This window comes from Salmo salar, chromosome 01 (assembly GCF_965601325.2).
Source record: "Salmo salar chromosome 01, fSalSal1, whole genome shotgun sequence".
In the NCBI taxonomy this organism is placed as follows: Eukaryota; Metazoa; Chordata; class Actinopteri; order Salmoniformes; family Salmonidae; genus Salmo; species Salmo salar.
In genome coordinates, this window is record NC_138291.1 from 30,840,606 (window position 1) to 30,853,432 (window position 12,827).

Here is a 12,827-nt window from a genome sequence, read left to right on the forward strand (position 1 = left end):
GTGAGTTGACGTTGCTCTTATATCCAATAGTTCCTCCCGACTGTATGTAATAAAACATAAGATTTCCTGGGGTAACAATGTAAGAAATAACACATAAAAAACAAAATACTGCATAGTTCCCAAGGAACGCGAAGTGAGGCGGCCATCTCTGTCGGCGCCGGAAGCACAGATAGGACACATGGAAATTAATTTGCTTAGGCATTAATCATGGTGACACATTTCTTTGTTATTGTGGCAAGGCATCAGTGAGATTCTAACATATGATCTTCTGTTATGCTGAAGTATTGAAATTCCCCCAGGAGAATGTTGTTTCTTAACGTTCTCTGAACTATTTGAGAACATTCACCATATCAAATCAGTTGGAGAACGTTCATAGACCATTGCCAAAACTGTAACTAAATGTAACCATGTTTTGAACTTTTAGGAAACGTTCTGTTAATGTAATGAAGTACCAAGAAAATGACGTTATTTTGTCAAGTTCCTTAAATGTGCAGAGAATGTTCCAAAGCCAAGCAACTGTCCTGCACCATTCCCAGAAAGTTGTGGGAAGATAAAATAACCATAGAACAACCACGCTCTAAGAAACATATGGTTCTCAGAACATTATATGCTATCTGGGTAACCATTAATATGTAAAACGGTCTGGGTGTACATCACTAACTTCTCCCTCTCCTAGAACTTCCCCCTCACAGTATTCTAGTGAAGCACTTTGTTCCTCTTCGGCTGCAGCTGTTTCCCAATCACCAGTTGTAGATGTGATTCTCAGCAAATCAGCATGACTGTTTGTCCCCAAGGTCATGACCACACCTTCACTATGACCTACATCTCACAGACAAAAGTCTAATGTATATTGTCTATGTTAATTCCCTACCCACCCAGCCATGCCTCTCACAGGAAGTGATGAAGTGGAAGGGAGTGGATGAGATAGAGACTGCAGTTGGCTTAGAGATAAACACTGAGATAAACCAGAGGACAGGAAGCAGGCAAGGTTTGTGATTAAGTAGAGGGTCACTCTGAGTAGGACAGTGATTAATTAGACTCGAGCCTAAAACACCTGGCTCCCTCACTATTGTTTCTATGGAAAACTAACTCTTGCATGGCTGCTTGTCGGTGTTGATGTTGTACTGAAGCTTCATGATGCCCTATGACCCTCAAACTCAACTCTAGACCTCGAAGCCAGTTCCACTACATCTTTTCATGGTTCCCCTCTAATCAGGGACTGATTTAGACCTCGGGACACCAGGTGTGTACAATTCATTTTCAGGTAGAACAGAAAACCAGCAGGCTCCGGACCTCGTAGGGTAAGAGTTGAATACCCCTGCCCTATAACATGTAGTGAAATGTATACTCCTGGGTTGAATTCCCATGACATTAGTGTTTGGTTGAAAAGAGAGCTGCCCTCACTTGGCCTGTGTTGTTTGTTTTGCCGTAAGCCAGAGGCACCATGAGGAAGTGAGTCAGTATTACACAACGAGTTTACGGTCAGTCAGGACAAACCAGCTTAAACCAACCACACTCTCCTTCCAGTAGTGTGTGTGTGTGCGTGGCTTAACCTGGCACACAGTCTTTATCTCTTTCTCTCCCTCTCTCTCACACACTTAATTGTTTTGTCAGATCATTACCTTTACCTGCTCACTCAGCTATGCCAGTCAATCACCTTGGTAACATGACATCACTGCTGTGTCACCTGATCTCAGATAAATGCTATTGGCTTGGTTAATCTGTTTTTCAGACTGCCAAGGCTCCAAAGGCCTCAGTTGGGGCGGCAGCCATTAGAGACAGAGACACAAGACAATTTAGTGTGACTGGGGATGATTTATTCTGTAGGAAATGACTTATTACTCTGCTCTGCTCCTACCTTATAGTTTCTCCTGATAATAAGTATTGCTAATAAGTAGTGCTAATTCAAAGACGCTAGACAAACTTCAAAGATACTAAAGCGACGAGCACAACGCCAAAACATTTTGTTAATGTCTATGTTTGAAGTCTTCCATTAATTTCCCATTTTGACAGGTCAATATTGACACTGCAGTACCCCCCCCCCCCAGCCCCATTAGGCTATGTCATGAATGTGACAGACTTCTCTCTGCTGCCAGTACTGTAGCTCACTGTTCAGCTCTATTCTCCATGTCTCCTGGTCCTACAGGTGGTCACTGTCCTCAAGTGGCCTATACTCACCACACTCTTTCACCGCACAGACTTATTTTTAGCAACAACTTTCAACGGGGTTGGCGTGGGACAGTTTAGCAGTCACAAAATGTAATATAGCAGCATTTGCTGACTTGCTGATAATGGGGGAACATACTGGAAGTGAAATAGTTGCCCCAACAAAATGTAAAGTACAGATTTATGGGTTTAGCTGTGGCGTCTACAGGTCAGGAGATGTCTGTAATGAGGTATATGTGTGTGAATGTTTGTGCTGTTGTTTTCCAGGGATCTGAAGCTGGACAATGTGCTCCTTGATAAGGACGGACACTGTAAGCTGGCTGATTTCGGCATGTGCAAGGAGGGCATGTTTGAAGGTGTGGCCACAGGCACCTTCTGCGGGACTCCTGACTACATCGCCCCTGAGGTCAGTTTACCCCCTCCACTCATACACCCCTTCTTCTGCACTAAGATGCCATTCTTTACCCCAATGGTAATCTTGAAGCATCAGTTTCCCATAAATCTGTCTAAGGTCATTAGAGTTCACATTCTTTATAGGAGCCAGATGAAGTCCCAGCCCCACTACATCACCCCACCACTCTGAATACCACCACTGTGACCACTGGTCCTCTAGTCCAGCCTCTGGTGGTTAGCAGTTAGGTAACACACCTGTGTTGGACTGGCCACCTACCACCGTTTCAGTTCTGTTAGGAGAGCCCCATCTGCCTCTCACAGGCACTGTTTGCCAACATTTTTTAAATCCCAACCACCAAATGTACCAAGAGAGGGGTCCTTTGTGAATATGAATGTGTGTATTGGAGTGTGCATGGGTTTGTACGGGAAGCATATAGTTCCATTTTTATGACTAAAGGGCACAAGTCTGGATTTATGAAGGGCTTCATTGCCATCCCCAACACTCAGTCCTCAGTGTATCCCAATGAAGAGCAGCTAAACCCAGTGACCGGTCTTGGCTTATTGGTTTCTGATGTTACCTTCTGTAATACTCCAGTACAGAAACTCCAGGTGATGAAGTACAGTACAGGTTCTTTGCTGTGGTGTGTAATGTGGTTTGATGTGATGTGTTGTGGGTACCCAGATCCTTCAGGAGATGCTGTACGGGCCGTCTGTGGACTGGTGGTCTCTCGGCGTGCTGCTCTACGAGATGCTGTCTGGCCACGCCCCCTTTGAGGCGGAGAACGAGGACGACCTGTTTGAGTCCATCCTGAATGAGGAGATCAGCTATGCATCCTGGCTGAGTGCTGAGGCAGTCAATATCCTGAAAGCTGTAAGTCTATCCTCAATGCGGAGCTCATCAATCTTTCCTGAATGACCACAGTTAGTCATGTAAATAACAGTCAATGTTTTTCATGTTACAGAGGCCTTTATAGTGTTTATGTCAGAGAATGTACAGGTGACTGCCAAAATAAAGGAAACCCTTGAGTAAATGAAGGACACAAAGTATATTGAAAGCACGTACTTCCATCCACACTGGCGTGGTTTTCTGAGTTAATTTAATGAGCTAGAGTTAAAGTTGGAATTTTACATACACTTAGGTTGGAGTCATTAAAACTATTTTTTCAACCACTCTACAAATTTCTTGTTAACAAACTATAGTTTTGGCAAGTCGGTTAGCATATCTACTTTGTGCATGACACAAGTCATTTTTCCAACAATTGTTTACAGACAGACTATTTCACTTATAATTCACTGTATCACAGTTCCAGTGAGTCAGAAGTTTACATACACTAAGTTGACTGTGCATTTAAACAGCTTGGAAAATTCCAGGAAATGATGTCATGGCTTTATAAACTTCTGATAGGCTAATTGACATCATCTGAGTCAATTGGAGGTGTACCTGTGGATGTGTTTCAAGGCCTTCCTTCAAACTCAGTGCCTCTTTGCTTGACATCATGGCAAAATCAAAGGAAATCAGCCAAGACCTCAGAAAAAAATTGTACACCTCCACAAGTCTGGTTGATCCTTGGGAGCAATTTCCAAACGCCTGAAAGTACCACGTTCATCTGTACAAACAATAGTACGCAACTATAAACACCATGGGACCACGCAGCCGTCATACCGCTCAGGAAGGAGACGCGTTCTGTCTCCTAGAGATGAACGTACTTTGGTGCGAAAGTGCAAATCAATCCTAGAACAACAGTAAAGGACCTTGTGAAGATGCTAGAGGAAACAGGTACAAAAGTATCTATATCCACAGTAAAACGAGTCCTATATCGACATAACCTGAAAGGCCGCTCAGCAAGGGAGAAGCCACTGCTCCAAAACCGCCATAAAAAAGCCAGACTACGGTTTGCAAGGTCATCCCTGCTGCTTATCAAGAGAACACATGGTCATCCCTACTGCTTATCAAAAGAACACATGGTCATCCTTACTGCTTATCAAGAGAACATATGGTCATCCTTACTGCTTATCAAGAGAACACATGGTCATCCTTACTGCTTATCAAGAGAACACATGGTCATCCTTACTGCTTATCAAGAGAACACATGGTCATCCTTACTGCTTATCAAAAGAACACATGGTCATCCTTACTGCTTATCAAGAGAACACATGGTCATCCTTACTGCTTATCAAGAGAACACATGGTCATCCTTACTGCTTATCGAGAGAACACATGGTCATCCCTACTGCTTATCAAGAGAACACATGGTCATCCTTACTGCTTATCAAGAGAACACATGGTCATCCCTACTGCTTATCAAGAGAACACATGGTCATCCTTACTGCTTATCAAGAGAACACATGGTCATCCCTGCTGCTTATCAAGAGAACACATGGTCATCCCTGCTGCTTATCAAGAGAACACATGGTCATCCTTACTGCTTATCAAGAGAACACATGGTCATCCTTACTGCTTATCAAGAGAACACATGGTCATCCCTACTGCTTATCAAGAGAACACATGGTCATCCTTACTGCTTATCAAGAGAACACATGGTCATCCCTACTGCTTATCAAGAGAACACATGGTCATCCTTACTGCTTATCAAGAGAACACATGGTCATCCCTGCTGCTTATCAAGAGACACAGGCATCCCGCGCTCGGCCAGGTCCCCGCTGCTTATCAAGAGAACACATGGTCATCCCGCTGCTTATCAAGAGAACACATGGTCATCCTTACTGCTTATCAAGAGAACACATGGTCATCCCTGCTGCTTATCAAGAGAACACATGGTCATCCTTACTGCTTTTGATCTGGCCAACTCACACAAACACAAATGCATCGTTTGTAAATGATGTCTGAATGTTGGAGTGTACCCCTGACTATCCGTACATTTTTAAAACAAGAAAATGGTGCCTTCTGCTTTGCTTAATATAAGGAATTTGAAATTATTTATACTTTGACTTTTGATACATAAGTATATTTTAGCAATTACATTTACTTTTGATACTTAAGTATATTTAGAACCAAATACTTTTAGACTTTTACTCAAGTAGTGTTTTACTGGGTGACTTTCACTTTTACTTGAGTAACTATCTACTAAGGTATCTATACTTTTACCTAAGTATGACAATTGGCTACCTTTTCCACCACGGATAAGCCCTCAGGTTAGAGCGATGACACAGGGCAGAGGTTTGGGGATAGTTTTTGGTCAGTGCAGCTCTGTAGCTATGTGTATAACAGATCACCTGGGTCTTAGTGTATGACAAGCCTCACACACAGTGCTCACTCAGCCAGCTGTTGTGTTGGTTACCTAACTATATTAAGGCACAGTCCGCTGCGCCGCTAGCTGCTCTGGCTATAAATACCCCCCCGACTCAAACAGAGAGCACATTGTTTGGTGTTTGACAGTTGAGATGCTGAGGTGGACATTTTCCCACCTCATATTTGACTCTCAAATAAGAGCGGGGTAAATGTCTTGTTGCTTTGCATCAGAGGTCTTCTCGGATCCCAAAATTGAGATCCGAACCGAATTGGATCCGTTAAATTCCTTCCCGCCCCCGACAGGAGAAAAACAAATCTATATCCAATTCGGATCCGAGGTGGACCAGATCTGACCCAAAACATGTCCGAGCTGAGAGAGAATTGCATCCACCCGTCTGTAAAAAATGCAGCTTTATTGCCGCGCAAACCAGCAAAAAATGTGACATGTCTGGTAGTGAACTTTAATGTGCATTTTCAGTTGTATCTAAAATAATTGCAGTTTGGCATTTTCACAATGATATTCATATAGTTAGATGGAGAACATTGAGGTTTTCAGAAATGTTTTCCTTATTTGTGTTGACCAAATATTTGAGTAGGATGATTTTTTATGTGATGATCATTGCGTGCCAGACAAAGCAGCGAATAGTTCACTTTTGCCTGTAACCTAATATTATGTAGGCCTATTCTTTTACTGAGCAACATTACAATCTAGCCTATTTAACTTTTTTGATCAACATTGATTTAGATGAAAGTTAGGCCCGTTTGACCAGCAAGCTTCAAATTCAAAATACATTTTGAATAGGCTACGGAAGGATGGAGTCTCCCATCTGTAATTTCCAAGAATTAGGATCTGTAGGTCTAGGTTAGTATTCCCGCTATGACAACGCTATTATTGGACTGGAGAGAAGAGTAGAGGATCAAAGGAAATGGGTCAGTCAGTTCATGATGAGCTAGAGAAAAGCACTATGTAATTCTGTCCTCCTCAACTGACCACAAAGTTGAAATTGGGCAATCCTATATGAGATGCCTTGTGAGTTCTGTGTGGTAAGACATATTTTAGTAGGCGATTTCTTTAACTCGGGTCTAACTCATTATATTTGCCTAATATTTTTTGTTCTAAATGAAATGTAGATATATCCTTTAGGTCTACAGAATTAGCCTATACAGCCTGAGATTGGTTTGGATGCGGGTTTGATAGAAAAGTCATCCACGCTATGGCTGTGTAGTCCTACCGTCTGGAGAGTTAATAAAAATATTAATAATTGAAGAGACAAGTTGCCCTGATTTCTTATACCTATCCATGCCATACACAATCATTAAATCGGCAGCCCTTCAATAATAGGCTACTATGTTTTCTGCAGATAAACCTATGGCTATCAGTCTACCACACACACAACATGAGCAAATCAAATTGATGCACTTACTGTGAAATGCTTACTTACAAGCTTTTAACCAACAGTGCAGTTCAAGAAATAGAGTTAATAAAATATTTACTAAATAAAGTAAAAGTAAAAAGTAACACAGTAGAATTACATAACAGTAACAACGCTATATACAGGGGGCCGGTACAGAGTAAATATGCGGGGGTACAGGTTAGTCAAGGTAATTTGTACGTGTAGGTAGGGGTAAAGTGACTATTCATTGATGATAAACAGCGAGTAGCAGCAGTGTAAAAACAAAGGAGGGGTGGGGTGGGTGGTGTCAATGTAAATAGTCCGGGTGTCCATTTGATTAATTGTTCAGCAGTCTTATAGCTTTGAGGTAGAATCTGTTAAGGAGCCTTTTGGACCTAGACTTGGTGCTCCGGTACCGCTTGCCGTGCGGTAGCAGAGAGAACAGTCTATGACTCGGGTGACTGGAGTCTTTGACAATTCTTTGGGCCTTCCTCTGACACCGCCTGCTATAGAGGTCCTGGATGGCAGGAACCTTGGCCCCAGTGATGTATTGGACCGTATGCACTACCCTCTAGCGCCTTATGGTCAGATACCGAGCAGTTGCCATACCAGGCGGTGATGCAACCGGTCAGGATTCTCTCGATGGTGCAGCTGTAGAACTTTTTGAGGATCTGGGGACCAATACCAAATCGTTTCAGTCTCCTGGGGGGGAAAAGTTGTTGTCGTGCTCACTTCATGACAGTATTGGTGTGTTTGGACCATGATAGTTTGTTGTTGATGTGGACACCAAGGAACTTGAAACTCTTGACCCACTCCACTTCAGCCCCGTCGATGTTGGGATATGTACGTACGGTCACTGTGGGGACGATGTCCTCAATGCACTTATTGTCGGTGACTGAGGTGGTATACTCCTCAATGTCATTGGATGAATCACGGAACATATTCCAGTCTGTGCTAGAAAAACAGTCCTGTAGCGTAGCATCCACGTCATCGGACCACTTCCGTATTGAGCGAGTCACTGGTACTTCCTGCTTTAGTTTTTGCTTATAAGCAGGAATCAGGAGGATAGAGTTATGGTTAGATTTGCTAAATGGAGGGTGAGGGAGAGCTTTGTATGCATCTCTGAGTGTGGAGTAAAGGTGGTCTAGATTCTTTTTTTCCTCTGGTTGCACATGTGACAAGCTGGTCGAAATGAGGTAAAACTGATTTAAGTTTGCCTGCATTCAAGTCCCCGGCCACTAGGAGCACCGCTTCTGGAGGAGCGGTTTCTGGTTTGCTTATGGCCTTATACAGCTCGTTGAGTGCGGTCTTAGTGCCAGCATCGGTTTGTGGTGGTATGTAGATGGCTACGAATAATATAGATGAGAACTCTCTTGGTAGATAGTGTGGTCTACAGCTTATCATGAGGTACTCTACCTCAGGCGAGCAATACCTCAAGACTTCTTTAACGTTGGACATCACGCACCAGCAGTTATTGACAAATAGACACACACCCCCGCCCCTCCTGTTACCAGACATTGCTACTCTGCCCTGGCGATACACAGAAAAACCAGCCAGTTCTATATTATCCGTGTCGTCGTTCAGCCACGACTCGGTGAAACATAAGATATTACAGTTTTTTTTAATGTCTCGTTGGTAGGATAGTCTTGACCGTAGATCATCGAGTTTGTTTTCCAGTGATTGCACGTTGGCTAATAGAACCGATGGTAATGGCGATTTACTCACTCGCCTACGAATCCTAACAAGGCACCCCGACCTTCTCCCTCGGTATCTCCACCTTTTCGTCACGTGAATGACAGGGATGTGGACCTGTTCTCCGGAAAGCAGTGTATCCTTTGTCGGACTCGTTAAAAAAAATCTTTGTCCAGATTGCGATGTGTAATCGCTGTTCAGATGTCCAGAAGCTCTTTTTGGTCATAAGAGACGGTAGCAGCAACTTTATGTACATAATAAGTTACAAACAATGCAAAAAAACTAACAAAATACCACAGTTGGTTAGGAGCCCATAAAACGGCAGCCATCTTGTCCGGTGCCATTAACTTGGTCAAAAATGTTCTTTATTAAAGACGATCAGAAAGAATATATTGGTAACTTTGCATTATAGAATAACATATTTTTTTTAGATGAAAGCCACAACTAGCACATGAATGAGTCACTCGTCTTTGCTGACAAATATCACACTTGACTTGAGTCATTCAACATTAGTTAACAAACAGTTATTTTAAACAAAGAAAATACTCAAACAAAATAGCAAGATAGCCTAAACAAATAAATTAGCTAGCCTAAATAACTAGTAAATTGAATAAATAAATTAAATAGCTCAGGTCTTGAAAATATGGGCGACCGTCTTTTCCCATCCGTATCCACAATGTGCATAGATGAGGCCCATACAGAGGATTTCCCTGTCGGTTTTGCCTCCTTGTACTCTTTCATTCAGTTTCTTCTTCGCATCAGTAAAGAATGGCTCAATGTTTCATTAACTCACTGTATATAGACGGGCTATCACTCTTTCCCGCTGCGTCGTCCTCCTCCTCTCCCACAACAAGTAGCCTATTTTACCCCACGTCACTGACATACAGTGGCTCGTTTTCATAAATTGAATATGCCGTTTTGTCGCAAAATGATATTGACACATTTGGTTTGATGAAAGAGGTAGTCCTTTGAGAGAATAAAATGTAAACGTGTGAAATTTGTGTTAATGTTGTTTAGGAAGTTAGGAACTAAACTCTTCAAATATAATACCGACCTCAGATCCCGGGTCAGTATTTCACATATTTTCACAGAGATCCGAGGGTCGTGACCACTGAGCGGGATCCGGCCCGGGATCTGAGGGTTAACTACAAAATGTCGGGCCGGATCCGGGTCAGATATCGGGTTCGGGTAGATCCGTGAAGACCTACTTTGCATGTCTCTCTATTTGATATAGTTGGCTTTTTCCCTGCATGGTGTCTCTCTGCAGAGTTTAGTTCTTAGGCCTGGCAGAGTGGATGGATCGCACAGCACCGGTAGAGCTAGTGGAAAATATGATAGACTCATAAAGGATTGCCCAATTTCAACTTTGTGGTCAGTTGAGGAGGACAGAATTACATAGTGCATTTCTCTAGCTCATCATGAACTGACTGACCCATTTCCTTTGATCCTCTACTCTTCTCTCCAATGCTCTCCTAGCCTCTGCTTGTCTCCTCTTTTCTCTACATCTTCTCTCCTCTCTTCTCCTCTTTCACTGTGAGCTGCTTTGTTCAGGTGGAAAAAAACAAGAGTGATTAAGAGTGTTACTTAGATTAGATATTGCTTTAATTCTGGTCTAGTCTTTGTTCGTTAACTGTGTTTGGGTCTGGTGTGACAAGACCTATTAATGTTAGGGTGGAATGGGGGTGAATCTGGTCTCATTCATCCTGGGGGAGAGAGAGGGCTGCTCATTAGTTTTGGCTGAGTGGGAATGCCACTGCTAGCCCCAAGAAGTGTGTTCAGACTCCTCCGCCAACACAAGGCTGGCCAATATACATTAATTTGTTAGTCTGGAGTCGCTCCTTTGGGAAATGTGTTTTTAATGTTGGTTTTTTGTGTTTTATTTTACTGTTAATTCCCCTCGGCTGCTCTTACACTCCAACTTCAGATGTTGGACAGAAGAATGTGATAGGTCCACGTCTTAAGTCCAGGAAATGGTTGCTTGGTTTTGTTGGCTCACATTTAAGATGAATAGAATTTGCTAAACACGTTTGTGTCTTGCCAGATGCCAAGATGAGCTGGAAAAGAAGGTGCTACTGGGCCTCTGTGTGTGTGTGTGTGTGTGTGTGTGTGTGTGTGTGTGTGTGTGTGTGTGTGTGTGTGTGTGTGTGTGTGTGTGTGTGTGTGTGTGTGTGTGTGTGTGTGTGTGTGTGTGTGTGTGTGTGTGTGTGTGTGTGTGTGTGTGTGTGTGTCAGGGAGGTGGATGGGATGTTATTCAAGTTCGAACCAGAGCTGATGCAATTCTCAAAAGTCTAATTATAAGCCACACTCAAATGATATATTCCTCCCTTTCATTGACACACATTTCTATACTTTTATTGTACTTTTGTTCACTTCTTATATGCAGTTATATTTGTGTGCCACAGTTCCTGACTAAGAACCCTGCCCGGCGTCTAGGCTGCGTGGCGGCGGAGGGTGGAGAGAACGCTGTGACCAGCCACGTCTTCTTCACTGGAATCAACTGGGACAAGCTGAACTGCAGGGAGCAGGAGCCGCCCTTCAAACCCCGCATCGTAAGACACACACACCTGATACACACACCCCGCATCGTAAGACACACACCTGATACACACACCCCGCATCGTAAGACACACACACCTGATACACACACCCCGCATCGTAAGACACACACACACCTGATACACAAACCCCGCATCGTAAGACACACACACCTGATACACAAACCCCGCATCGTAAGACAAACACACCTGATACACAAACCCCGCATCGTAAGACACACACACCTGATACACACACCCTGCATCGTAAGACACACACACACCTGATACACACACCCCGCATCGTAAGACACACACACACCTGATACACAAACCCCGCATCGTAAGACACACACACCTGATACACAAACCCCGCATCGTAAGACACACACACCTGATACACACACCCCGCATCGTAAGACACACACACCTGATACATAAACCCCGCATCGTAAGACACACACACCTGATACACAAACCCCGCATCGTAAGACACACACACACCTGATACACACACCCCGCATCATAAGACACACACACCTGATACACACACCCCGCATCGTAAGACACACACACCTGATACACACACCCCGCATCGTAAGACACACACACCTGATACACAAACCCCGCATCGTAAGACACACACACCTGATACACACACCCCGCATCGTAAGACACACACACACCTGATACACAAACCCCGCATCGTAAGACACACACCTGATACACAAACCCCGCATCGTAAGACACACACCTGATACACACACCCCGCATCGTAAGACACACACACCTGATACACACACCCCGCATCGTAAGACACACACACACCTGATACACAAACCCCGCATCGTAAGACACACACACCTGATACACAAACCCCGCATCGTAAGACACACACACACCTGATACACACACCCCGCATCGTAAGACACACACACCTGATACACAAACCCCGCATCGTAAGACACACACACCTGATACACACACCCCGCATCGTAAGACACACACACACCTGATACACAAACCCCGCATCGTAAGATACACACACACCTGATACACACACCCCGCATCGTAAGACACACACACACCTGATACACAAACCCCGCATCGTAAGATACACACACACCTGATACACAAACCCCGCATCGTAAGACACACACACCTGATACACACACCCCGCATCGTAAGACACACACACACCTGATACACAAACCCCGCATCGTAAGACACACACACACCTGATACACAAACCCCGCATCGTAAGACACACACACACCTGATACACACACCCCGCATCGTAAGACACACACACACCTGATACACAAACCCCGCATCGTAAGACACACACACCTGATACACACACCCCGCATCGTAAGACACACACACACCTGATACACA

General features: G+C 43.8%; 1 protein-coding gene across 1 annotated transcript in view; it reads left to right on the top strand.

The window, feature by feature from the left end:
- The window catches only part of LOC106598906 (protein kinase C eta type), a 39,168-nt gene that overhangs the window by 25,173 nt on the left and 1,168 nt on the right, over positions 1–12,827 (top strand). The window contains exons 11-13 of the mRNA XM_014189932.3: positions 2,434–2,572; positions 3,242–3,430; positions 11,298–11,444. Coding sequence (XP_014045407.1) covers positions 2,434–2,572; positions 3,242–3,430; positions 11,298–11,444 — 475 coding nt within the window. The remainder of the gene's footprint in view (positions 1–2,433; positions 2,573–3,241; positions 3,431–11,297; positions 11,445–12,827) is intronic.